The sequence below is a fragment of the Myiozetetes cayanensis genome, unplaced genomic scaffold, assembly GCF_022539395.1.
Source record: "Myiozetetes cayanensis isolate MyiCay16 unplaced genomic scaffold, myiCay2020 scf23, whole genome shotgun sequence".
NCBI lineage: Eukaryota > Metazoa > Chordata > Aves > Passeriformes > Tyrannidae > Myiozetetes > Myiozetetes cayanensis.
Window position 1 is genome coordinate 8830874 of NW_026087445.1, and position 24074 is coordinate 8854947.

Genomic DNA, 24074 nt, shown 5'->3' on the forward strand with positions numbered 1-24074 from the left:
TCCTCCAAAGGTGGATATTCCCACCTGTGGCACTCCCAGGGCCCTGTCGTGTCACCTGTTTGTCCAACAAACTCATCTGGGCTCAGTTCTCCTCCTCGGGCCCGTGTTCTGCTCAGCCTGAGTAAGCTGGACATGAGGGCACAGAAGTTTTCCTCCAAAGCTAAACCCTGGCAACAATAAGCAGCAGGTCTTTGTTGAAAGGCAGCAGTGCAGAGCCACTGGCACTTCATGGGCTTGGAGCTGTTCCACTGGGAGGGAATAGTCACTCTCCAGTCCAGCAGATCATTCCTAGGCATAGCTGGAGTGAGACTTGACAGCTTTCTCCATCTTCAATTTATGCTGCCTGTATTCAGAGAGGGAAAGATCAGCCAGGGAGGCCTTCCTGCCACTGGAATAGCAGTGCCTGTTCTTACAGCCCCCTTTCTCTTTGTGCTTTTGGAAACTCCGTGCTACTTTGTGTGAGTGTGACTGTGTGCTACCTTTATGTAACCCAGGTAATATTTCAGCAGCGTTTCAATGGACAATGGTGCTGTCAAGGACTGTGGGGCTGCTTCTCACATTATATTGCTAAGCAACATACAATGCAGCAGCATGATCCCCTCCTGCACTTGGGAAGAAGTCAAGCTCCAATATTCAGTGAAATCGTTCTGATCCACTTTTCAGTCACGCAAGATTTCAGCACATAAAGATTTGTATTAATAGTAACAAAATCGCACAAAAATGTGGCTTTAATTCCTGAGTGCTAAATATATACATACATTAATATTTTTTTGTTAACTAACCCCAGAGAAGTTGATCTTTGCCATTCTGAGGTCGTGTAGCTTTCACTGACTCTTAACAAAGCCTCAGTTAAATAAAATGCTTCAACTCTGAAGCAGGTTTGTTTGCTTACCTGCTTAAAATTACCTTTGTGCTTGAATACCTCTCTCAGCATGGACCAGCTTGAGGGCAGGGAGAGGATGTCACTCCTCTGTTCACATCAGCACAGATATTTTCATAACATCCACCTGAAATGCAAACCATAATATTTGATGAGGTGCACCCTCAGTTCTCTCATTTACTCCAAACTCCTCTATTTAAAGCCAAGTTAATTATGAATTTGAAAAAATCTGATCACTTTGTAAATTCACATCTGACATTTCGGAGTGGAGATCACTTTTGGCAGCCAATCTCATCTCTATAGAAACAGATGCATATTTCAGTTCCCTTTCTGTTTATACTGATATCTAAAATAATGCAGCAGGGCTGTCTCTCTGATGTGAAACCCCTTTGGAGGGGTCTTTCCAAAGTGTCTCAGCAGCCCATGAGGAGAATTCTGGCATTTGCAGGTTTAGTAAAGCCTTTGCTATGAGTGGTTTCTCTGGTTTTCAGCAGCATTAACACCAGGCTGTGCCTCAGGATGCAAAACTTCCACACTGTGACCGTCAACGACTGTTCTGACATTTCACCCCCAGCATCAACCCCTGGGAGAGGGATCAAAGGGGACTTGGTCTTACTCATCTGGTACCTTAAAGGGTTGGAGCAGGAGGTCAAAATCAGTGTTTTTTGCAGTGATGAAACCCCGAGCTGTGTCAGACTGAGCAGGGCTGTGGACCTGGAATGACTGAGGTGATCCAGGGGGGCCTGCTGAGAACAGCCAGGCTGAGGATGAGAGAGGAGGATTTGGGACTGGGAGAAGCTGCTCCTCAGGGAAAAGCTGGTTCCACACAGAGCTGGTGTCCCTGGCTGGGGGGGATCTGAGGGTGCTCCGTTCCCATGGCTTCGTTTCAAAAGGAGAGGCCCAAGTTTTGGAGGGCATGTCCCTCTGGAAGGGCTCTCAGCTCTCCAGGTGGCACTGGGAGAACACTTGCAGGACAACAATAGCGTGCAGGGGGGAGGCAGAGCCCAGCCTGTGAGAAATGGTCCTCACTGGAACAAGAGCAGAGTAAACAGATTGGCTGATAGTGCTGAATACCAGGCAATTTCCTTTTAAATTAGCAGATGGGGAGGGAAAGGAATATAAAAGGAAGTAAGAGAAAAAAAGAAGCTAATGATGAATGTAGAAGGGAACAAAAATGTTGCCAAGACATCACGAGAGAATGAAGAATTGGTGAAGAAAGGGAAATTAAATTGGTGCTTGATATGGGAGCTCAAAGAGCTTTGAGCCCCCTGTTCCAGTGTCTGAGGGGCACTTTATATAACCCTGGGACACACTATTTACTGCCATGCCCCTTGTGGCTGCAGAATTGGACACAGGGAGGATTTTGTGATGATGGCACAGACCCACAGAGGGGATCTCACACCCTGTGCAGGCTGAAGGGCATTTCCAGGCATCAGGCACAGCCACTTTCATCTGACACTAAAATTATTCTATCAAGTGATGGGAACTGATTATAGAAATTTGTTGTATCTCCTTGTCAGAATCAGAAGGCAAACGAGGACACTGCTCAATCAGATAAAAGTAGGCTGCCAAAAAGGAGGAGGGAGAAAAGTGCTTTTAATTCTTCTAACTATTGTAATAATTTCGGTTTCTCTTGGAAGACTGGAGGTCTGATAGGGATGATATTGCACAGGGAAAGGAGGACATACATGTCTGAACAGTCATAGGATCAGCAACCCAACCTAAAGCAGTTACTGCAACAAGTTAGACTTGATACAGAAAATTAATAGGTTTGGGAAGAGGTGAACAGCTTGTCTGGGGGGTCTGGAAGGAGAGGGACACTGCCTAACATGCTGTAAGTAAATGCTAGTTCTATTTTACCTTCATCTGTGCTAAGAAATATTTCAGGGTAAATGGAAGAAGTGTCTGAGAGTGGCCCCTGAGGGCCAATGATCCATGGATCCATGACCCAAGTGGTGTGATTCCTCATTCCTGTTCTAGAGTCCCAACAGCCTTGGAGGGTTCACAGCATGTCCCAGCACAACAGCTTTGTTCAGGGGCCTAGACGTTGTCTGGAGTTTTGTCTTCTAAGTTTCACGTATTTCTGGAGAGAAAATGGAAAGGAGACCATATTTTCATGCAGTATTTCCATGTTTTATTAATGATACATTGGTATTGCACCTGTTGCTGTTGGATTTCGTTCTCATAACCGGGTTTCAAAGAGCAGTCCATTCCCTAGGGCTGTCCATCCTCTGAGGAAATGCACTCGGATCCCTGTGGGTCTGGGACGTGAGGAAAAGCTGTTGCAGAGCTTTTCCAAAGAGCTGAGAAAACAGCCAATGCTTTCTTGTTCCTGTCTCTAGGAGACAACTGCAGGAACATGGTGAGGAATCTGTGGAGTCAGCTGGGGTGGAATCTGAGCAGACAGCTCAGTAAACTGGGCACAGAGCTCTGGGTGCTGCAGACCTTTTGTTATCTCTGCCCAGGAGTCACTTTGGTTTTATTTGCCTCCCTTAAACTGCCAGTAGGATTTTACTAAAGCAGCCCAAAGACACTTTCCTCTGTCTGAAGTGTACAGTAGCAAGAGGTGGCCCTGAAAGAATGTCCTGCTGGTATTAATTATTTGGGTCTTTAAAAATACTGATTGTTGGCATTTTTCCTGGTAGAATATTAATTGTGTACTCCTTTCATAGCTGTAGTTGTGTTTTCTGATTGTAATTACTGTAGAACCCGTAACTCTTAATTTTGCTGTTTTATTCTTTAGAACTTTGTTAATGATTACAAGATTTAGTAGTTTGTGGCAGAGATTTGAGCAGAGGTAAAAGGCTCAGTCTGCTCAGAAACTACAGAACTGGTTTCTCAGTCCAGGGTGGTTCAGTCAGTGCCACATTTTGGGAACTGAGCTGCTCTCCCACCTGAGAACTTCCCCATGCAGCAAACTGCTCAAGGCTCCCAGCACTGAGAGCACTAGGGCAGGATGTGACAGGAGCCAGCTCCTGCACTGATATCCAGGGAATGCCTTCCACATTGGCTCTTTCTCCCACACACATCTTGCAGCTTTCACTCTCCATTTCACCATTGCACCTTTTTCTTTTGCCTCTCCTTTTTCTCCGTGGTGGAGCTTTGCTGGAGTTCTGGATGAAAAGCTGCCACTCAGATGTGTGAACAGAGCATCAGCTTCTTCTGAAAACTGAGCTAAAACCTGCTGATTTAATGGTACACAATTCCATCTCCCCAAATGCAGGCTCCTCAGAGCATGTCTGCCCCCTTACTGCACGTTCCAGAGGGGACACAGCTGAGGGCAGAGGTTTCCATGTGGGCCCCTCAGCAGACAGATCACCCTTGGGGGATTCTTGAGGAACAGGTTATGCCTTCTCTTCCCCGGACTTGTGTGGCTGGCAGGAGCGGTTTTGCATGGACAGAACGGGGCTGCTCTGCAGCTGGGGCTTCCTGAAGATGCCAGGGATGTTTGAGTTTACCAAATTAAAGGTTAGTTTTCTCTCAGGGGGATTCTCCCCTCGAGTACGAGGTAACCAAGGCTGCCTCATGCCCAGTTTGTGCTCGTGTCACATTCAGGCACATTTCTGAGAGCTGGGGCTCAGTTCAAGCAGCAAAGCAGCACAAAAGGGCTTTGGCAGGGACTTCTGGAGTCGGATGATCCCTGCACTTGCTGTCCAGGGCAAGATAAGCTGCATGTCAATGGGAACAGCCCCAGCCATGAGCAGTGACTTTGAAAACTTGCCAGGTAAAGCCAAAGGAACAGCGAAGCCGGTTACTGGGTATGAATTGTTATTCAGCCCTCACAAAAGAGGAGGCTTTGACAGCACCCCCAGTAACCTTGGCAAACGGTTTTGTTAAGCAGGTCTGTGCCTCGCTGGCTTTTCAACTCGCAGGCATTCATTGCTCCCTCCTCCATACGGAGCTGTGTTCCACGGGAGGGCTGAGAGGTGGCAGCTGTGGCCTCACGCTGAGCCTGTCCCCGCTCCCCAGAGCAGCCGAACAAGGGCCCCGCTCCGCCCTGGGGGAGAGCAGCGAACCCTCCCACTGACTGCTGCACACACCCAGCCTGCAGCCTCACAACGGCTCCTGCTTTCAAATCATCAGCTCGGGAAAGACCTTTAAAATCATGCAGTCCAACTGCTGGGACAGGGATCTGTCCATCTGCAGCTCGCTCTGCTCACACAGTGGGGCACTGCCGAGGTGGCACTCGGGCCATGGGTGCCCAAGGGTTGTTTTGCAGAGATGTTAGCAACTAAGATGGAATTGCTGAATGGTTGGGGTTTTTTTAACCTGCTTGTGCTGGAAAAGACTCATTTTAGGCCTATTAAAACTTTAAATAGTTGGAGCTCTTCAGGTTTTTATAACTCTCAAAGTAAGTCACGTTCATGATGGCCAGGAGGTGCCCTGGGCTCCTGGGTCTGCGGGTACTCTGCTTGGTGTGAGCAAGGCCTGATTAATGCCCCTGATGTCACTGGCATCGTTCTCAGGCCGTTTGAGACAATATTTCCACTTTCCTGTAGATCTTTAGGCACCTGGTAGAACAGAAAACAGGCTTTCCCTGGACTCTGCTGGCTGTAATCATTGCCACTGTCCATGAAGGAGGAAATCCTGGTCCAAACAGAACAACAAAGAAAATCCTTTGCCCTGAAACTAATCCAAGAGCAGTTTTATCACCACATTTATACACCTTCAAACTTAGGCTTATTGCTCAATCTGGAAATACTCAATTACAGTAAAGGCTCAGTGCTGGTCTGTGGGGCTGGTACCAGACACGTGAGGGGCTCTGCCCAAAGTTTTACAGCAAACTAAAAGCAAGGGTCCTCTTGTTTACAATTTCATGTCACAGTGTAAAATAAATGCCAGTGTGAGTGATGACTCCATCTGTTAGGAGGAGACACAGGAGTTAGGAAGTGGTAGCTACAAATTCCTCCAAAGTCTGACACACTGAGCACAACTGGAGCCTGGTTATGAAAGCTGCTGAAGCAAACGTCCTACAACCATCAGGCAACTGGATATTCCTTCTTTTTTTGTCTCCAAACCAGCCATTGGGGGGGATGCAGAGATGCTCTGATTAGACAGAAGCAGAAGACATTTAATTTTCACCTCCTTCCAACAATTTCTAAATTCCTTCCTTGAAGAGTCAGCTTTCCAAAACTCCATCTTGTGTTCTACTTAACCTCCTGGGTATTCCAGAGAACATTCTAGCTCGCCTTCTCTTTCCACACTCATTAGTTCAGTGCTCTTGGCTCCTTTCCTAGGATTTGGTCCAGCACAGCCTCTGACCATTCAGCCATTTGACTGCAAATCATTTCCCTCTTCACTTCTGCAGTTTTCCTTTCAGTGCCCGAGCAATTAAAATCCCGAGTGATCAAAGCCCTGGTCTTCCAACTGTCCCTTGCTTTTCAGAATCATGGCAGGAGCTCCTTTGCCTCACTGTGTGAGCTGAGCTCAAACAAAGAAGGGATGACAATTGCACGATTGTTCGGAACGGTGAATGCTGCCTTAGCCAAAATATTGACATCATTCTGACTTGCACATTGAGGATTAATTTTTACTAGGGCTGTAACTACAGATCAGCAAATCATTTGGATGTCATTAAAATCAAATTGGTTGTCACACAAAGTCATTAAAGTCTAAATAACTGTTGCCTTTCACTTTCCTATCTTGATCTCTTGATCTTAGCTATTCTGTAGCATTCCTGCATTATTTCTGACTCTCCACAAGGAAAGATTTCACAGGTGTTTATTCTTCCCTGGCTCTAAAATGTCTGTATTATGTATGTGCAGCATCTGTCTCGTGGAAGAATACAAATTGCTTCTGTGTACATGGTTTGTCCTGACTCAGAGCTGTGGGTTCCATTACCACAGCCATGGTTCCCCAGGCATTTTTAGTCCCCTGTGATGCAGGAAGGCTGTCAGTGAGTCACTCACTCTATCTTTGTACCCCCACATCCGGGGACTCAGGACAGGCAGATGATACCTGCTCAGGGCTCCTCAGCCCCAGAGCTTCTCTAAACCCCTCGTGGTGGTGTCAGTCAGGAGCCAACACCCCTCCCATCAGACACCGGCTCCTGCAGCCGGGACATGGCCCCAGCAGGTGGGCACTGACAGGCAGTGCCATGTGCCTGGAGCCACAGAGTGGGTGGTTTTGTGGGGAAGGTGGAAAGAGGGAGGTTTTTTGTTTTGGCAGGGAGTGGGAGAAGTATTGAAGTTGTAAAGAACATGGGGAGCGTGGGGGGCGGGGGGGAACGGAGGGTTTGCAGCACTGTAATTTCCACCGGGGCAGGGATCTCAGAGCGCTGTGTAATGGGGGCTGTGCTTAAAACAAATAGATGGAAATGAGTCTCTCTTCTATTACTGTGGCCTAATCCTCGGGAACAGTGCTCGAATGTGTTTGCAAGGCACAATTACCAGAGTCCTCTCAAGCTGCTGGTGAATTCCTCCACGCAGAGCTCCGTGTTTTCCAGCCATTCATTTGTCCGCCCACAGCCCGGAGCACCCGGCGTCAACAGGCAGCTCCAAACACTGCTCACAGGACTCTGGGAACAGGGAGCTGCTGAGGCAGGAGCGTTACCCAGGGGGACCCAAAATAGAAACCCCTGCCTGCCTCAGAGCCCTCTGGCATCAGGCCTGACAGACCCACAATGCACTAAACGTGCTGTAGATGTTTAGAGCAGTTCCTGCTTGCAATTCAGTGGAAAGTGCTCTTTTGAAACAAGGTATGTTTTATAGTGCCTTAACTGGAGTCTTTGAATCATAGGTTCCAAGTAAAATGGATCCTGAAGGCTGGATTTGAAGGGTTATTTCAGGGCTGTTGTTACAGCGATATGAATTTACCTTTCGGAGGCACAGCTCGGTTTAGAGTTGCACACTGATAGATTTTTCTGTTATTCTGGGAACTTGTGTTCATGAGACAGGAAATGCTGTTTTGTGGACATGTCTTCAGAGAAAATGAAGTTTTTCTTCCTGAGCCAGGTGATGGAGGCTTCTTCCTGAGCCCTTGTGCCATGTCATTTATCCAAGAAGTTCAAAGCATGTAAAGCTGGGAGGTTTCAGCCCTTTTGCTGTGAGATAAAATATATTTCAATGTCAATATTATGGAATACTGAGGCACAAAGAAGAGTTATGAGTTACGTGAGGTCTCAGGGAGGTGGTGGCAGACCCAAGTGGCAGAATGAAGGTGACCTGACTTGTGATGCCCTGACGTGTCTGTCAGCTGAGCCGGTCCCTGCTGAGACACTCCGGTGTCATTTACCAGGAGAGTCCTCCAGCTCATTGGCAGGAGCTGTAAACGCCAGCTTAGCAGCAGTCCTGGCTTGGCAGAGCAGGGGAATGCAGGACAAGGTCCCAGCCAAGGGCTGATGCTGCTGCTGCAGCGAGTTCCCTGTGCCCGGTGCAGTCACAGCGCTGCCTCCCAGCCAGGCACGGGCTGGGCTGGGCTGTTCACCCTGCAAGCAGCACGGGCTGGGCTGGGCTGTTCACCCTGCAGGCAGCACGGGCTGGGCTGTTCACCCTGCAAGCAGCACGGGCTGGGCTGTTCACCCTGCAAGCAGCACGGGCTGGGCTGGGCTGTTCACCCTGCAGGCAGCACGGGCTGGGCTGTTCACCCTGCAGGCAGCCTCCTCCCTGTGCCAGGCAGCCCGGGGGACACGAGGGAACGGCAGAGTTTATTATAAACCCAGTAGAGGAGCAGACTGTTGCTGGAGGAGATCCAGGGTTATAAAAGATCGGAGCGGGGGGAGGAGGAGGAGGGGACAGGACACAATTTGTGTTTGTGCGTGAGGGGGTGCGGGCTGGTGGCTTCCACCAGGCGTTCCCCAAACCCTCGGGACCTTTGCCTGGTTCTGGTGGGATTTTCTGCGGTGCAGACCGTGCTGTGTCAGAGCCCACTTACTTTTGATTGTATCAATCATCCTCTGGATGCAGCAACACGGCTCGGAGAACGCTCGCAGGTCCTGTTCTGAATGAGCTCCGCTCGCTGCCAGCTCAGCCTAGTTACTGCTGGAACTTAGTCTGGGGGATGGGAGAAAAAGGTTGCTGCTACTTTAAATATAATGCATTAAGAGGATGCTGGAAAAAGGCCTGCATGCTGTAATACCCAGCCATCGAGTTGGAAAAGGAGCCAGATGTAATACAAAAGAAGAAACACAGCCTCTTATGGATGCTGCACTAATTCATAAATCAGGTGAATCAGCTTAGGCAACTGCTGTGTTTTTATGCCTCTGCTGCATGGAGAACTGCATGTTGGATGCTTTTATTTGAAGTAATGGAACCAGATAATCCTTTGGACCAGGACAACTCCAATGGTAAGAAGTAGAAAACATAGAAAAGAGAGGGGGAGAAAAGGGATAATGAGAGAGTGTCTGAGTTTCCCATCCTACTAAAGCACAGGGATAGGCTCGTGTTTGTACTGTCTTCTGCATGGCTAAGTGGAAATGAATGTGGTGATGTGCTTCACATGATCTTAGAAATCCCTCTCGTTCCAGGGGCTGGAGATAAACATGTAGTTGGCATTGATCTGTACCCTGGGAGGCAGCAGGAGCCAGGCAGAATTGACTGTGCAGAGGGAAGGGGGACCCTGCACTCCCCTTGGTCAGTCTGGGGGGCTCTTTGCCCCCGGGAGAAGGATGTGTAAGTTGGAGCCGTCTGTGCTGTCAAACGGAGCGCTTGGGAACAGACTCTTTATCTGCAGAGAGCTTTCCTCCAGGCAGTGCATGAGTAATTTACTTAGGAGGATATATTTAGCTAAGGACCACATAAATTCACCCTGGAATTAAAGTCCACGGTTAAAACTGCAGCTATTCCATGGATTTATAGCATTCCACACGCTGGTGTTCTGCTATCTGCTCTGTTGGAAGGCAGACAGAAAAGCATAAATTGGGGGGAAAAGTTGTTTGCAATTGCAGATCTTATTTCTCTGTTAGTGGAGAGAATTGGCTGCATTGAGGACAACAGATTGTTCCTGTTTATGAAAACAACTTGAGATGGTGGTTTTTCGGACAAATTGATTCTCAGCTCTTTAATATGCATTGGGTACCTTGTGAATACAGTTTGAAATCCACCAAGTACTGCACTTGCTACACAGATAGGAACCAGTTATGTATTTCCCCAGCACATCCTCTGCTGACAGCTAGAGCTTCAAGTGGGACACAACTGCAGTGTTAATGTCACAGGGACCTAAAACTGTGTGGAAAGAATGTGGTTAAGGGAATGGAGTAACATTTAAACTATGTGAACAGTTGACTGGGCAGATAGAAGTGGGCAGCACTGCCTCACTTGGGGCTCTGTGCCATTTGAAATCGAATTTAACATAATCAAGGACAGATTTCGGGGGTTTCAAAGGATGATATTTCCATGAAAATATTAAGAGAGGAGGATCGTGCTTTTTATTTCATTTTTCTATCCTCTCTCGTATGTAGTCATATTAACTCTTTTTCAGAAGAACAGTATCTACTTCTCACGTCTTACACCTCCTCTTAGACCACTAAGATGCAGAATTGAATCTTATTTTCCTTAGGCAGGAAGTTTTAGGATTACCAGAGGGGTGCATGCACAGTTTGAGCTGATGTTAACAAACATAAAAGCCACTGCTCTTCCCCTCCCCAGCATTAGAATCTGGACTTCTGGAGTCCCAGAGAGTGTCTCGGCTCTGTGGGAAATGCAAATTCAACTTTATTTTCTCTAGCACGTTCAAATGGCTCACTAAATTCGGGATTCATGTTCTGAGACGCACAGGTTTCTCATTCTCCTGCTTACAGACATGTAAATAGATTCTGTCACACTGTGTACAAAACACTCTAATAAGTGGGAGACACTGGGGAGGCTCATAAGCTGGCAAATGAGAGATAAATAAGCACTGCTGGTACCAGGGGTCTGAGAAGAACCTTCCCTGGTTCCCCTTCCTAACTTAGGTAAATCCCCATCTTCCTTTCAGTGTTTTTTAATTACTTTGATTTAAACGATCTCATTGTAAAACAAACGGGCTGAACCATTTATCGATCCGAAGGTCAATGGTTTAACTGCAGCACTGCAGGGCTGAGGGCTCAGCTGCTCCTCTCGTGCTCCAGGCAAGAATTCAGGGGATACAAATGTGCCAGCAAAGGGCTGTTAGGAAAGATTTGCCCCTCTGAGGATGTTCCCTCCTGGGAGCAGCCCCTCGGTGCCTCTGCGTGCCCAGCCTGCAGTGAACACTCAGGCACTTTGTGTTGCCCTCACTGGGCTGCTCATGAGACAATCAATGCCTTGGGGAGTGACCACAACTTCAAACTCCCGTCCCTGCTGTACAAGTGCCTTTTTCTGCCTTCAGGAATGTCAGATCAAACCCCTTTCTCTGGCAGCAGAATGAGATCTGTTCTTCACTCTCTGATCTGCCTGGGAGTCCACGTGTGTTGAAACCACCTCCCTGAGCACTCAGCCTGGGTTCCTCCTTCAGTGCTCACTGCCAGAGCAATCAGGAGTTCATCAGTGACAGAAGAGGCTGCTCTGGAGAATTTGGGGCAATAATATCCTTTGGGATTGCTCTCTTTTGCCTCCCACAGCCCTTCCATTTGCTGACCGAGGTGCACACGTCAGCTGGCAGGACGTTGGTGGAATATTCAAGGCTGGGAAGCCGTGTCTCACTTCTTAGCACATTTCTGGAGTTTTCCCAGTCAAATTGGGCTGCCAGCTTTTCATGGAGAGGCCTCCCAGATTGGTTATTGCTTGGAACTGGAGCAGGGAATGACCACTCATTTATGTGGGGCCGGAGATGAGATTTAAGCTGTGTTAGTTGTCTTGGAGGAGTAAAATCCCAGCCCGTGGGTGCAAAGGTTGTTGGATTTTTCTCTGTGGCTCTTCATTGAGCTGCAGTGTTTTGACTGCTTGGAACACAAGCTTGACTGGCTGCTCTCCATTTTGGGATTTGGGAAAGGAGATGGGAGTTCTGTAACTTTTCTGCATGTGTGGCTGGGCTAAAGACTCACAGAAAGCTACAGGTTCTCATGTGGATTTTTAAAAATCATTGAAACACCCACTTTCTCCCCCTACCCCCAATACTTTCTTTCCATTCTCCAAAATGCGGGAATATAAAGAAAGATTATTGTTGTTTGGTGCTGTCTCACAGCTCTGGCTTTCTGAAGTGTTCTTTTCAATGTGCTGGCATGGCTTTACTTCATTCTTTTCACAAAAAAAAAAAAAAAGAAAAAAAAGAAGAAAAAAATTCTTGGAAGAAAAGTGCTGAAGAATGTGCTGATTCCAAAACCATAACCCTAAATTACCCATTTCAGAGGGATGACATATCAGAGCTACAGATTTCTCTACTATAGCCACTTGCAGCTACAAGAATAAAAGACAGCTCAGCAGCTTTCTGCAAGCTGGTGAAGATTTATAAGATATTTTATTTGTGTACAAACTCTGGAGTACCAAATATCTCTGAATTATTCACTCATTGTGTCTCCTAATTGCTCAGATCTCAGTTTATACAACTCTAGTCAACACTGGAACCACCTCTGAGCTTGTTTCTTTTCTGTGTCCTGACAGTATTTCTTTGTGATTCAGTTGTTAATCCTTGAAGAGCACAAGATTTTTATTAGACAACCTTTTGAACAACCCTGCAGACCAGATCCCAGCTGCTGGGTTTAGTGGAATCGTGTTCCCCACACAATAGGTGTGAATCACAGATGCACATTTTGTGCCACAAAGAAGTGAAATCAAGCCATTGTGCTTTAATAACACAATAATTACAGCATATTTTCTTCAGTCTCTGACATGCACAGTGAACCAGGTGAATTACTTGGATGACAGCCAGCCTTGAACTTTGTGTGCTGCTGGTAATTTCGATTCTTCCAGCGCTGTTCCAGGGCAGCAGTGACATCCTGGCCCCAGTGACACCACAGTGTGCATTAAAATCACACTTGCTGGAGAGGAAAAGAGAAGCGAGGAGTGGGAAAACAGAGCATTTTTCGTAGATTGGATGTGGTTTGTTAGCAGAGCTGTGTGGGAAGGCTCCAGGGGAACGGGAGACCAAGGATTCAGCAGATTGCTCTACAGTGATTTGTGGATGCATCCCACAATTCCAGGTTGGGAATTAATTGGGGATAAGTGTTCCATGCAGTCACTCCCTGCTGAAGTCTTTAGAAGAGGGTAGAGCCAACCAATAAACGAGCACCCCACTGGATGATGAGCACACAGCAAGGTAGATCCATCCATATGGGATCCTGAGGGAGCAGTCAGGGACTGGAATGTGACCATCCAGGCTTGGAGGTGCTGGAAAGAGTCACAGCAGTGTCTTCATGCTTTGGAATAAAGAAAAGGGTCCTTTCACAGTCAGGCAATCCAAGGCCTCTTTTATATTCCTTGTAAAAGAGAGGAACTTCAGAGCAGAGCGTTGTGAGGGAACCTCCCAGACCCATCTCTCCAGGACAACACCACCACCAGTCCCTCCCAGAACTGTCTCCAGCATCAGCCCAGCTGGAAGGTGAATGCAGTGTGACCGAAGGGGATGGAAGAGTGCACACACAAGGGATCTCAGGGGAGCAGGCATGGCGAGGAATTCAAAGCATCCATCTGATGCATCGAGGTATTTACAGGTCAGAGGCTTTTGGAGTCATGAGACTGTGGTGGTAGCAGAAACTGGAGGAGCCACAGCAGGAACTGTCAGTTGTCAGTGAGATCTGAGACCCACATTTTGACTCGCTCAGCCCCAGCCACTCCACTGCTTTTGGTTAGGAGGTTTGCCCAGGAGGCCTCAGTGCACAGCCGGGGTTATCCCACGGGATAGCATTCCCATGGAGATGTGCTTCCTCCTGAGCATCTCCAAGGAGCCAGCACATGGAAGGGCTGGAATTGCCAAGCATTCCTGCCGCTGGCCCGGGCTCGGAGGCCCAGCAGATGCCTTGCTCAGTGACTCAATGATTTTGGCTGCTCTGCAGCTCAATGCAGGGTCAGAAAACACCTGCCAAAACCAAGCTGCAAGAAACGTTTGTTTTCCTCACTGAGTCTGGAGATGCCTCGAGTTTTGCTGGACACCTTTAAAGGCTTCTCTGGCTGTAGCTGGAGGTTGGTGGGCAGCTGTGGCTGATGGAATAACATGGGCCCTTGTTCTTTGTGCTGGAGCTTTATGTGAGGGTTTGTTTGCTTAACGTTGGTGGGCACGGCCTGGCTGATGGAGCAAAACGATGCCCCTGGAGGTGGGTCCTGCCCTTAATCCTCGGGAGAAATCCTGAGATTTGGTGTTTCCAAAGTAGGAAAGCAAGCTGCAGAGTTCTTTCATTTGCTCCAGGATGAAGGAAAAAAAAAATTGCCTTAAAATAATAGTAGTGAAAGTTAGAGCAGAGTTTTATTTTATTGTCTCCACAACCGGCTCTCTGTTTGCAGAACTCTGTCGGAGCATTACTCATGGCGGGGGGAATATCCCTGAAGAGCTTTTCACAGCCCATGTGTCAGACAGGAATGCAAAGGATCAATTTACAGCCGCAGACAAAGATCTGAAAATGTCCAGGGGGACCCGGGAGAATGTTTCTCACCCCAGATAGTGGCAGCGATTTCACCGAGCCCGCCTGCCTGAGCGCAGCCCGTCTGCGGCTCTGCCGGCAACCACAGCGGGCTGGGAGCGCGGGGGAGAGGGGAGAGCCAAGGAGGCTTTCGGGGGGTATTCCAGGGAGAATCCTGGTGCTGTGCACGTTTCCATCAGTAACTTGCTTTGTTCAGCAGACCATCCTTTGGTGCTGGGCTGCAGCCGTCAGAAAAACCAGGCACTGACCGAGGAGCTGTGTTTGAAAGTTCTCTGTGGATGGGCCAGTCCGAGAGCTACACAAAGCACTTGGAAGTAGTTTTCCAGCTCTGTTTGGCCAGGTTTTGAGTGATGATTATACTTCCCCTGAAAGTTGGTAGTCATTTTTAGGTCATTTATTCATACATGCGTTTGTGCTATTGCAATTTAAAGTTTCCTGTTAAACTTCAGGCGAAACCAGAGGATGTATTAATCTGTTTAGGAGAGACAGCTTTGAAATGAACCTTTCTCTTCTTCATATCATTTGCAACAGGATTGCTAAAGTCAGACCTTAATCTTAGAGACTGATGTATTTATTCAGCAAGAGAGGGCAGGATGGGTTTCTTTGAGTTGTCTGGAGGAGCACACACACAGCTCATCCTTTTTTTGGCTCTTACAAATGTTTGCTATTTTTAAGACTGGGATAAAAAAAAAAAAGAGAAGATTTAATTTTTGTGACTTCTAAAGCGAGATGAAGTTGTTAATAGAAATTTAAGATACAGGATATTTGGGGGATTTAGGGGCAAAAAGCAGGTGCACTGAGCTGAAAGCAGCGCTCAGTCCCGAGCTGCTGACCCGCCTGCCGGTGCCTCTGCCGAGCGGAGAGAGCCAGGTTTTCTTTCCCTGCTTATTCATTTTCTGAGTCATTCATCTTGTGCTATAGCTATTGAAAACTGTAACAGAGTCTGGGAAGCGCTTGGCTTTTGAGTGCTGCCTCCTGATTGGGCTGGGGAATGCTGCTGTTCGGGAATAATGTGTGAATACCATCTGCTCCCAGAGCCGCGAGTGGATTCTGCTCCAGAGGCACCTTCAGCCAGGACTGCGGGCAAGGGGAGCAGTTTGCTCTCCCTCCTTCTGATCCAAACTTTGACTTGTGGCTGGATTTCCTTTCTATTTTCCCTGCTGAACTTTTTGTGTGCTTGGCTCGGGGGGCCGAGGTGCTTCTCCCGTGGGTTTTGGGGTTGTTTTGCCTTCCTTTTTCTCCCTGCGTGGGATTCCTGCCGGGGTTCAGCATGTACAGCAACCCAGGGGATAAATCAGGGACTTGTGCAGCTGTTTATTGCAGCACGAGAGTTCCCATGGAACGTCTGAGCTGCTCTGAGAAACTGCCCCCAAAGATTTGACCTGCTCCTACAAAGGTAAGCAGAGAAGGACTTTGGAATTTGGGGGCTGACTTTTTGCTGGCGTTTGTTTGGTTGGGAATGAACGTGTCTTGTAGCAAAGCCTGGGATCAAAGAGTGGGGTTTGTCTGAATTTCTTTAACGAGCAGAGCTGGAACAATGATTGTCTTTCGCTCTTTTGTGTCGAGATTGTTTTACAATAGGTCTTAACACAAACTTTGTGCGGTGTGAGTGTGCTCGTAATTCAGCACAGCAGCTCTTTCTCGGGTTTGCATCTTTAGGAAGAGAACTCTCCCAACTCTCATGTTCCTGCTTTTGGGATCCCTTTCTCAGCCTGTTATCTCAGACCAAACACAGGCAGTTTTCAGCAGTCTGGATTTCCACTTGTAGGAGACAAGAGGCAGTTTGTGAGCCCCTGAAATCCTGCTCCCAGTGACCTGCTGGGGCAGCCTCAGCCACTGGAGACAAAACTGGAGCCGTTCCCTCACCCTCAGCAACAGGCCTGGCACGACTGCCTGTGGCCACCACTGTCTGTGAGCACACCCTGAACTTTTGGAGGTGACTGATAATACAGTTACAAGGTTTTTCTGAAGGTTACATTCAGTCAGACTCTTCTGTCCTCACAGGGCAAAGTTAGCCAGGGGAGGACGGGAAATGTTGATGTTTTGCAGAATCTCAGCCCTCCTTCCTGCGTCAGGTTATTCCATTTCCTGGGGTCTGTTCCAGGCAGAAATCTGCAAAGCCCATTTCCAAGACTTTGCTGAAGGTTCATTGTAATTTATTTTTGGCAGATACCTGATTTTTGCCTTCCTCTTTCATGTTGGTGTGTAGTAAACATGTGAGTTGCATGTACTTCTAAGAGAAATGTTTAGGACCTGTAATTAAGGGAACAGGGCATTGATGTGACTGACACTTGACCCAACCCAAACTTTTTCAGATTGAATCCATTTTAGATAAACAAGAGGAGGTCTTACATCTCCTACATCTCAGGCCTGGGGAGCAAATGTTCTGTAATAGAGAGAAGAGCTGTTGCTGTCTGCAGTGTCACTGAAAAATTACCAGTGAGACATCTTTTCACTTAGTCATTTGTCTGGCAAGATGCCAGATCATCAAAAGCGACTCCTTTAATGAGGAGAAGATTTCCTTTGCTGAAGCCTGAATCAGGAGAGCTGTGGCAGCCACGGGAGGGATCAGGAGCTGGGATTCCATCATCCTCATGGGTCCCTTCCAGCTCAGGGTGTTCCGTGGTTCTGGGGAGGAACACCTGGATCACACCCAGGGGCAGCACCAGGACAGTCCCTGGGCCACTGAGCTCACTGGGAACACGGGATATGTGGATCTATGGATTAAGGTCTCGCTGTGCCTGGTGCAAGCCAAGTATCTCATTGTATGGCTGCTAAAAAAGCCTTGAAAGGCCATGCATGCACCAGTAAAAAAAGGGATTTTCCAGTAATCACCACGTTTCTGGGCACAGGAAAACTATTTCTCATTCACTGCTGCTGGCAATAATAACAAACAACCCTCACTTGGGTTTTTTTGGTGGAATTATATTGTCAGGTGTAGGTTCCCAACCTGTCCCTGGCCCAGACAGGATGACTGTAGTGAAGTAGCACAGGGATTGTAACCCTACCCTCCAGAGGTAGGAGCACTTCCCTCCCAGAGCTGGCAGGAGAGTTCCCAGCCCTTGGCAGGGGTGACCAACAGCACATGGGCCAGTGGAATCCAAGCTCTGTAATTCCATGGAATGTGCATGTGCACACTCCAGTCAAACACTGGCTGCAAAAGCGTGTTTATTTTCTGCTCAGTGTGGACAAGCCTTTAGTTCCCCATCAACCAGCAGCTCCTGGCTCAGGGTGACTGTGAGGATGCTCTTGCCTGGGCAGAGTTGACAGGTTGTGACCCTGGGGAGAGGGTTTTGCTGCTGGATCCCTCCCCAGCCTCCCCCAGCTCAGTACTGGTCACTCTTGCCCTTTCATGGGATCCTGGGCAGCTGCAAAGCTGTTTGTTTCCTTGAGGATGAAGAATTCTCATTTTCATGATAGGAAAGTACTTTTGTTTTGCTGGAGTGGCAACTCTGACAGGGCAGCATTATTGTGTGTTTACAGCCAGGGATCCACACGGGCTTCTTTTCTCCTCCACCACAACTCTCTTGTCCCACTTGGGTGCCAGATTTTCTCTGGGAGTTCAGTCTCACCCAGTTCCCAAAGAATGTGGCTCCCTCTGCCACAGTTGGTGCCTGGAGTCTAACTCAGGATATTTTTAGTGAACTTCAGCTCATGACAACCCTGACCTACCTAGAACTGAGGTTTCCAGTTGGCAGACCTGAACCAGAGGGATGAGGCTCCACCACCACCATCACATCCTTTGCCTGTATCTGTGCTGGCTCTGCCTTTTATGTAATCTCAGATTGCTTTGCCAAGGACTAAAATGTAATAGGAACTATTTTCATGGTCTTGGGAGTATTTTTTGCTGGCTCTGAGCTCCTCGGAATAGATGCCGCCTCCTGCTATGATGTCATCGCTCCTGGTGCTTGCCAGTAGGCTATCAAAATATTCCAAACCGAGATAAAACCAAGATAAGACAAGGAAATCAAGATAAAAACCGTTGATATCTTGCCTCCATGTAGGTCAGCTGAAGCCCAGAAATCAGTGTTTTAAACAGAAGAGAAGGACTTGAGGAAAACTGGGACAACCTCATGGCAAGCACAGGGCACCAGAGAATTCCAGCTTGCTGTTTCAGACCATGGCAAACCATTTTTGCAGAGCAGCTGTGCAAGTGAAAAATCAGCAGAAGGAGCTTTGATTTCTGAGTTTCCTCATGGAAATTTTGGAAGCCCTCCTTCCTCTCGAGGGGTTTCAGCCCATATCCTGCTCTTCTGTCTCACAGCACCTGCTCTGGGGGGATTGTCCTTAGATCCCTGACCCAGGATATCACCCTGGGAACACGATGGAGGGACTGCAGCAGGCACTGAAAATTAATCTTGGGAATTCACTTTTGAACAAATGTATCCAGAGCTTCATGGCAATTATATCGAGGGCTTTGAAATGCTCAAAGCCTGATTTTCTACAGAATTATTTCCCAAAGAAAATTCAGCTGATTTCGTCTTTCTCTGCCTTTTTCCCTCCAAACTTGTCTTTTTGGGTAACAGTTTCTTTAGAAGGTTCTGATGTCTGACTCTCTGACCTCTTGCCAGGCTTTCCTGGTGCCTCACCCTGGTCTGCTTTGCCATCCTGAACCCTTGGGGTTTTTAGAACTGTTGACAAACCGATGTGGATGAAGATGGCAGGGATTTCTCTTACACAGCTCCAAATTTTTCCACATATCAGTATAAATATCAATATGCCCTAAGGTTGTTGATAAGCTCATCTTGGTTTCTGAGGAGCCCCAGGAGATCTGCTGTCTGACTTCTTGACCTTTTGGGGCACCTGAGAGCCACTTGGAGAATTTTTTTTAAGCTATTTTGAAAATGCTGATGCTTTGGCATAAACCAGTTCAGTCTGGGTGCTCACTGTCATGTTCCTTGCAAGTGGATCCCACATCAAGAAGTGTTCTTAAATATTTTAAGCTAATTATGTATGCACATATTTTGGTGCAGGATAGAGATTAAATATAAATTAAAAAACCAACACAGAGAAACACATTCCCCAATGGGTAATAAACTTTCTCCTGCTGTAAAAAACTTGCATCCCAGCAGATGCAACGTGGATATTAACATTTAAGGGTTAAGTGTCCATCTCTTGCAGATGCTTTGGATGTGTTCTCTAGAGGCCAAGCCAAGGAACAGAATGTCCTGATTTCCAGGGAATCAATCCCTAATTTTCCACAGTGAGTGGACAGATATGCACCTTAAGAGAAAAGACACTAATACTTCCAACCCTTCCCTGGTTGTTCCTTCCTGAAAACTTTCTTGCTTGCTTTTCTCCTGCTCTGTGGCTGGCTGGGTGCACTGGCACAGCTTCTGCTCTCGCTGAGGAGAACTGGTTTCAATAAATTGCTGGAGCTGTGGAAGGGCTGGAGTTGCAGTCATGGCAGCTCAGAGGAGGGAGGGGGAAGCAGCAGTGCAAGAGCTTTCCCAGCTGGGTAAAGAGCAAAGGGAATTCTGCAAAGAAGAGGCTGAACAGAGAGCTCTGGGATAGGATTGTGGGTACCATTCTCTTACGGGTCAGATTAATGTTTCATCTATAGAGGTGGAACAAAATCTTATTATGGGGGAAAGTGGAGCTTTAAACTTCTCCCTCCCTGTAACAATATGGGAGCCTTTTCCAGCCCTGGAGAAACAGGGACCTGGCTGGAGTGGCAGCCCAGGGACCCTGCAGAAAGTTGCTGGGCATTTGTTGAGCTCAGTGCAGCTGATCCCAGCCTTGCTTTCCTGAGCAGTGAAATTCCCACCCCCGGGTTTAAATCCCCCCTTGTCAGAGGTTCAGCTCTCGGATTTCCTTCCCATCTGAATTGCTTCAGATAACCCGGATCTCTGAAGGTTTGAAGGAGTGATCTTCTTATTTTAATAAATCCTTCAGTATGAAACTGGCTTTAACCCCCCTTTGCTGTTCCTGCTCCCTGTCCAGGGTAAGCTGGGAAATCTTTTTTCTTTCCTTTTTTTTTTTTTTTTAATTGCTGCTTGCTATCGTCAGCCATACGATGCTTTTGATAACAGTCATCAAATTTTACAGCTATCACTATAATCTCACTGCTGTTAACCATCTGCATCACCCCTCCTGTTCTGCAGAAACTGAGGAGAAAACAAATACACAGTTAATTTTAGACAGCACATCACTCCCCTTAATGGAGTTGTGTGTCCCAAGCAGCAGCGCTGGTTAATGTCTGTGCAAATAACCTCATGGAAACCAGGAAGAATCCGCACACAAGGAGATTCCATAATGCCTTCAAGCCCCTGGGGCCGTGTTACGGGGATCAGGGGTGGGCTGCAAAACGTTGGAGTCGTATAAAAGTCTGGAAACTTGAAGTTATAACTTTTATTTGGTGATTTTCATGTCATGGAGTCTGAACTGGCCGTCATCTGACGAAGCCAAGTGACGAGTCACCTGTGCATTTAGCTGGTGGTGTGCTGGGAACAGCACAGGCAGTGCAGAGCACCCCCTGAGCCACAGGGAGGGGTGGAAAGTCTGACTTGGGATCTCCTGCTCTGATCCCAGAGAGGGCAGGGACAGCTGGGGAGAAACAGTGGGCTAAGATAAGGGGGCAGGCTGTGCCCAGGCTGATCCTGGCTGGGGGGTGGCTCTGGGGCTTCGCAGAAGTCATTTATCCTCCTCCCTTCTGGTCATCAGCCGGGAATGAGAGCTGCCAGACGTGGCACCTAATGCGGGATTTCCTGCACTTCACCTCCAGATCCAGGGATTTGTTTGCAAACATGGGCAGTGTTACCTTTCCCGTGCCTGGGCTGAAGGATGGAACAGAGGGACTGAGTCAGAGATGGGGCTGTCACCTGGAGAGCAAAATCACAGCCCCTTCGTTTAGGCTTCATTTGAGTGCTCAGGGTTGGTGCTTACGATGACATCTGTGTCCAGCAAAGCCTTGCAGAGTTATATTTAATTATTCTGGAGAGGTAGAAGGGGTCCCACAATAAAAATGACATCTTTTAAATTCCCTGATCACAGTGCTTTAACCTTTATATTACTGACACCCGAGATTTCAAAAGGAACGTGCACTGAAACTGTAATTTCATATATCCCCATTTTTTTTTTTCTTTGTAGGAATCCATTTAAAATCACACAAGAAACCTCTCTTCATCTTCTGAGTGTTTCACTGATTAGCATAATTTATAGCCAGGTCTTGTGAATGAGGTGATTGTACCCAGGTGATTGCAAAAAGGTCTGTGGATCTGGGCTTTATAAATATTATTCCGAGTCTAACTTAGTTCAAGTAATTGCTGTAACATGAGCGAGTGCCGTGCAGAGCTCCTCAGATGCACAGACCACACACTGGGGGATCTCTGGAGCCAATCCTCATCAGGCCTTTGCTTTTCTTAGCAACAAAATTAACTGGGTCGTTAGAAAATGCAGCCAAGCCTTCACCTCTGCAGTCGGAGTGTGCTCACCAGAGCTGCAACCCACGCACCGAGTCCTGCCCGCCCCGTCATCCTCTGCCTCACGGAACTGCAGGCCTTACGGCTGCTCAGCAGAGCAGATGTGTCCTCAGATGGTGAGGTGCAGCAGGGAAACACTGGCAGGCACGTAAAGCACCTCTCAGAGTGTCTGTGACAATTAGAGAAACCATCCAAGCCCCGCTCCTTGCAGGACTGTTCATCCACAGCCGGGTTGTTCACCAGAAAGTGAAAAGGGGGGATTCTCTGAGCAGATGAAGTGGGAATTAAAGGTCACCAAGGGGAATGGAGGTGCCCATGGCCATGAAGGGAATTTATCACAGACACAGGGGAGGTCCCAAGTCAAGGTTGGTGCTGGGCCCTGTCACCTGGGCTGGTGCTGCCACGGCCAAAATTACCTGCAGAGCCCGTCCTGGGCTCCTCGTGCAGCTCTTTGGCTGCTGGAGGCTTCTTGTGCTGCTTGGATTTGCCTCTTTCTCCCCTGTTTTCTTCCTGCGTGAACTGCAGCTGCCAGAGGGGCTGGACGTGTGCCCAGAGGCTTTTCAAAGCTCTGGTTGTGAATTGGTGGAAACCTTGTCCGTGTGTTTGTGTTTCTCCAAAGTTTTATGGCTGTTCCTTGTCCCGCTCCTCACAAGGTCACTGGGAGAGAGGAGGAGGGTTCAGGTCTCCCCCTGTCAGAGCCCTGCATCCATGTGCTGGGGGATGACACTAATGGGACATGAGCTGAAATTTCCTACAAACCTGGGGGGAGCCTTTTTATCTTGAAGCAAATTTCTGGAGAGCTGCCGGGATGAAAACAGGCACAGCTCCCCTCTGCAAAAACCTGCATGTTGTGGGAAAAGCTGGGATCCTTCTGACAGTAGAGGAGGGAAAGAAAGATTCCCAGCTGTTAATAATAACAAGTCTAGAATTTTTCTTGTTTGAGCTGGAGCAGAATTGCCTGGAAGTCCCTGGAGAATTCCAGTCCAGCGCTAGACATTTGAAAGATTTGGATCCTGGTGTAAAATATTTCCATTGCTTGACTGAGTTTCCAAAGCTGAGCTCATAACCCAGTCAGGAAAATGAAATTTATAGTGCTGTCAGCCATCAGTTTAAGTATTTTGATAGGAGTATCAGGACCAGAGTATCTGCTGGTCACGAGCATCCACCTGGGAATAAAAGAGACCTGGCAGGAACCTCCGTGTGGTGCAGCTGAGTTTAAAGAAATAACGAGCAATGGGGTTGAGGTTCCTTTATAGGAGGGGAAGAAAAAGGGCAAAAGAATGCAAAAACCAGCGTGGTTCAGTGTCTGGGCACATTTTCAAGGCCTCTTTTATTTTGAGTAATTAATTCTGTGTTTTATTAGTAATGAAAGCCGGGGCTATTCTGTGCAGGGCTGGAGCAGTAAAGGGTGACTCGGCAGGAAGTTAAACTGATGGAGCATTACTTTGGCAATTTATCACCTGCCTGGAGTGCTTACTCAGGGTAGAATATGAGTTTATTGGTGTTGAGGGCAATTATATTCTAAATTCACTTCATAATTACCTCTCCTCGATCACTTTAAACAACTGATTATTTTATAAGTAACTGGGAAAACGTCTAGTGTGGCATCTCTTCTCCAAGGCAGTCTAAATGCAAGCTGGCTCTTTGGTGATCTGTTTCAAATCAGGTGATTTCATCCAATAAATACACATATCAGGGCTCGAGCGTGGCGTAGCCAAGTGCTTGCAGCCCTTTTACACATTTGTAATGACTCCAACTCGGGTTCCTTTGAGATGGTGGATGAAAAATCCATTCTGTTTTGTCTCTGGGTAGGGAAGCCTGAGATATGAGGTTGTATGAAGGTTTGGTCACAAGTTTTGGTAGAACTGGTAGAAGTGGCAGCTGTGTGAGCTCACAGCCCTTGATGCACCTTCCTGGAGCTGCCCTGAAGGACCTGTGTCAGCAGGCACTGCTGGAACAGGAGCATTTTCCATCCTGGCATCCCAGGAACACGGAATTCCAGCTGAACACAACACACCAGCCGTAAATGCTCCAAAGCTTTCATTTTCTGAGTCTTTTCAGTGCTTCTGCAGGTGTAGGAGGCCCTTGGAGCTGTGGGGGTTCTTCAGCTGCCCCCCCAGCTGCAAACACAGCCCTGACAGGGGATCTGAACACGCGCTTGGAGGGGCTGCGGCTCCTGCCCAGGCTCTGCTGGGTTCAGCTCTGGGCAGCAGAGTTCCACTGACTGCAGCAAATAAATTTGCTGTGCTTTATGGAGCAGGGAAAAGCTTGTTTTCTGAATTTTAATTGTCCCAATAAATCCTGT

At 47.8% G+C, this 24074-nt stretch overlaps 1 protein-coding gene across 5 annotated transcripts in view; it reads left to right on the forward strand.

Moving 5' to 3' along the window:
- Nucleotides 1-8725: 8725 nt before the first annotated feature.
- DAB2IP (DAB2 interacting protein) overlaps nucleotides 8726-24074 on the forward strand; it is a 158592-nt gene continuing 143243 nt past the window's right edge. For 2 of the 5 annotated variants that reach the window (XM_050320115.1, XM_050320119.1), the window contains exon 1: nucleotides 8728-9043. In XM_050320115.1, the coding sequence (XP_050176072.1) occupies nucleotides 8926-9043 (118 nt within the window). In that variant the 5' untranslated portion in view covers nucleotides 8728-8925. Of the gene's footprint in view, nucleotides 9165-15362; nucleotides 15745-24074 lie in introns of those variants that run through there. The other 3 variants (XM_050320117.1, XM_050320116.1, XM_050320118.1) reach the window with 3 other exon arrangements.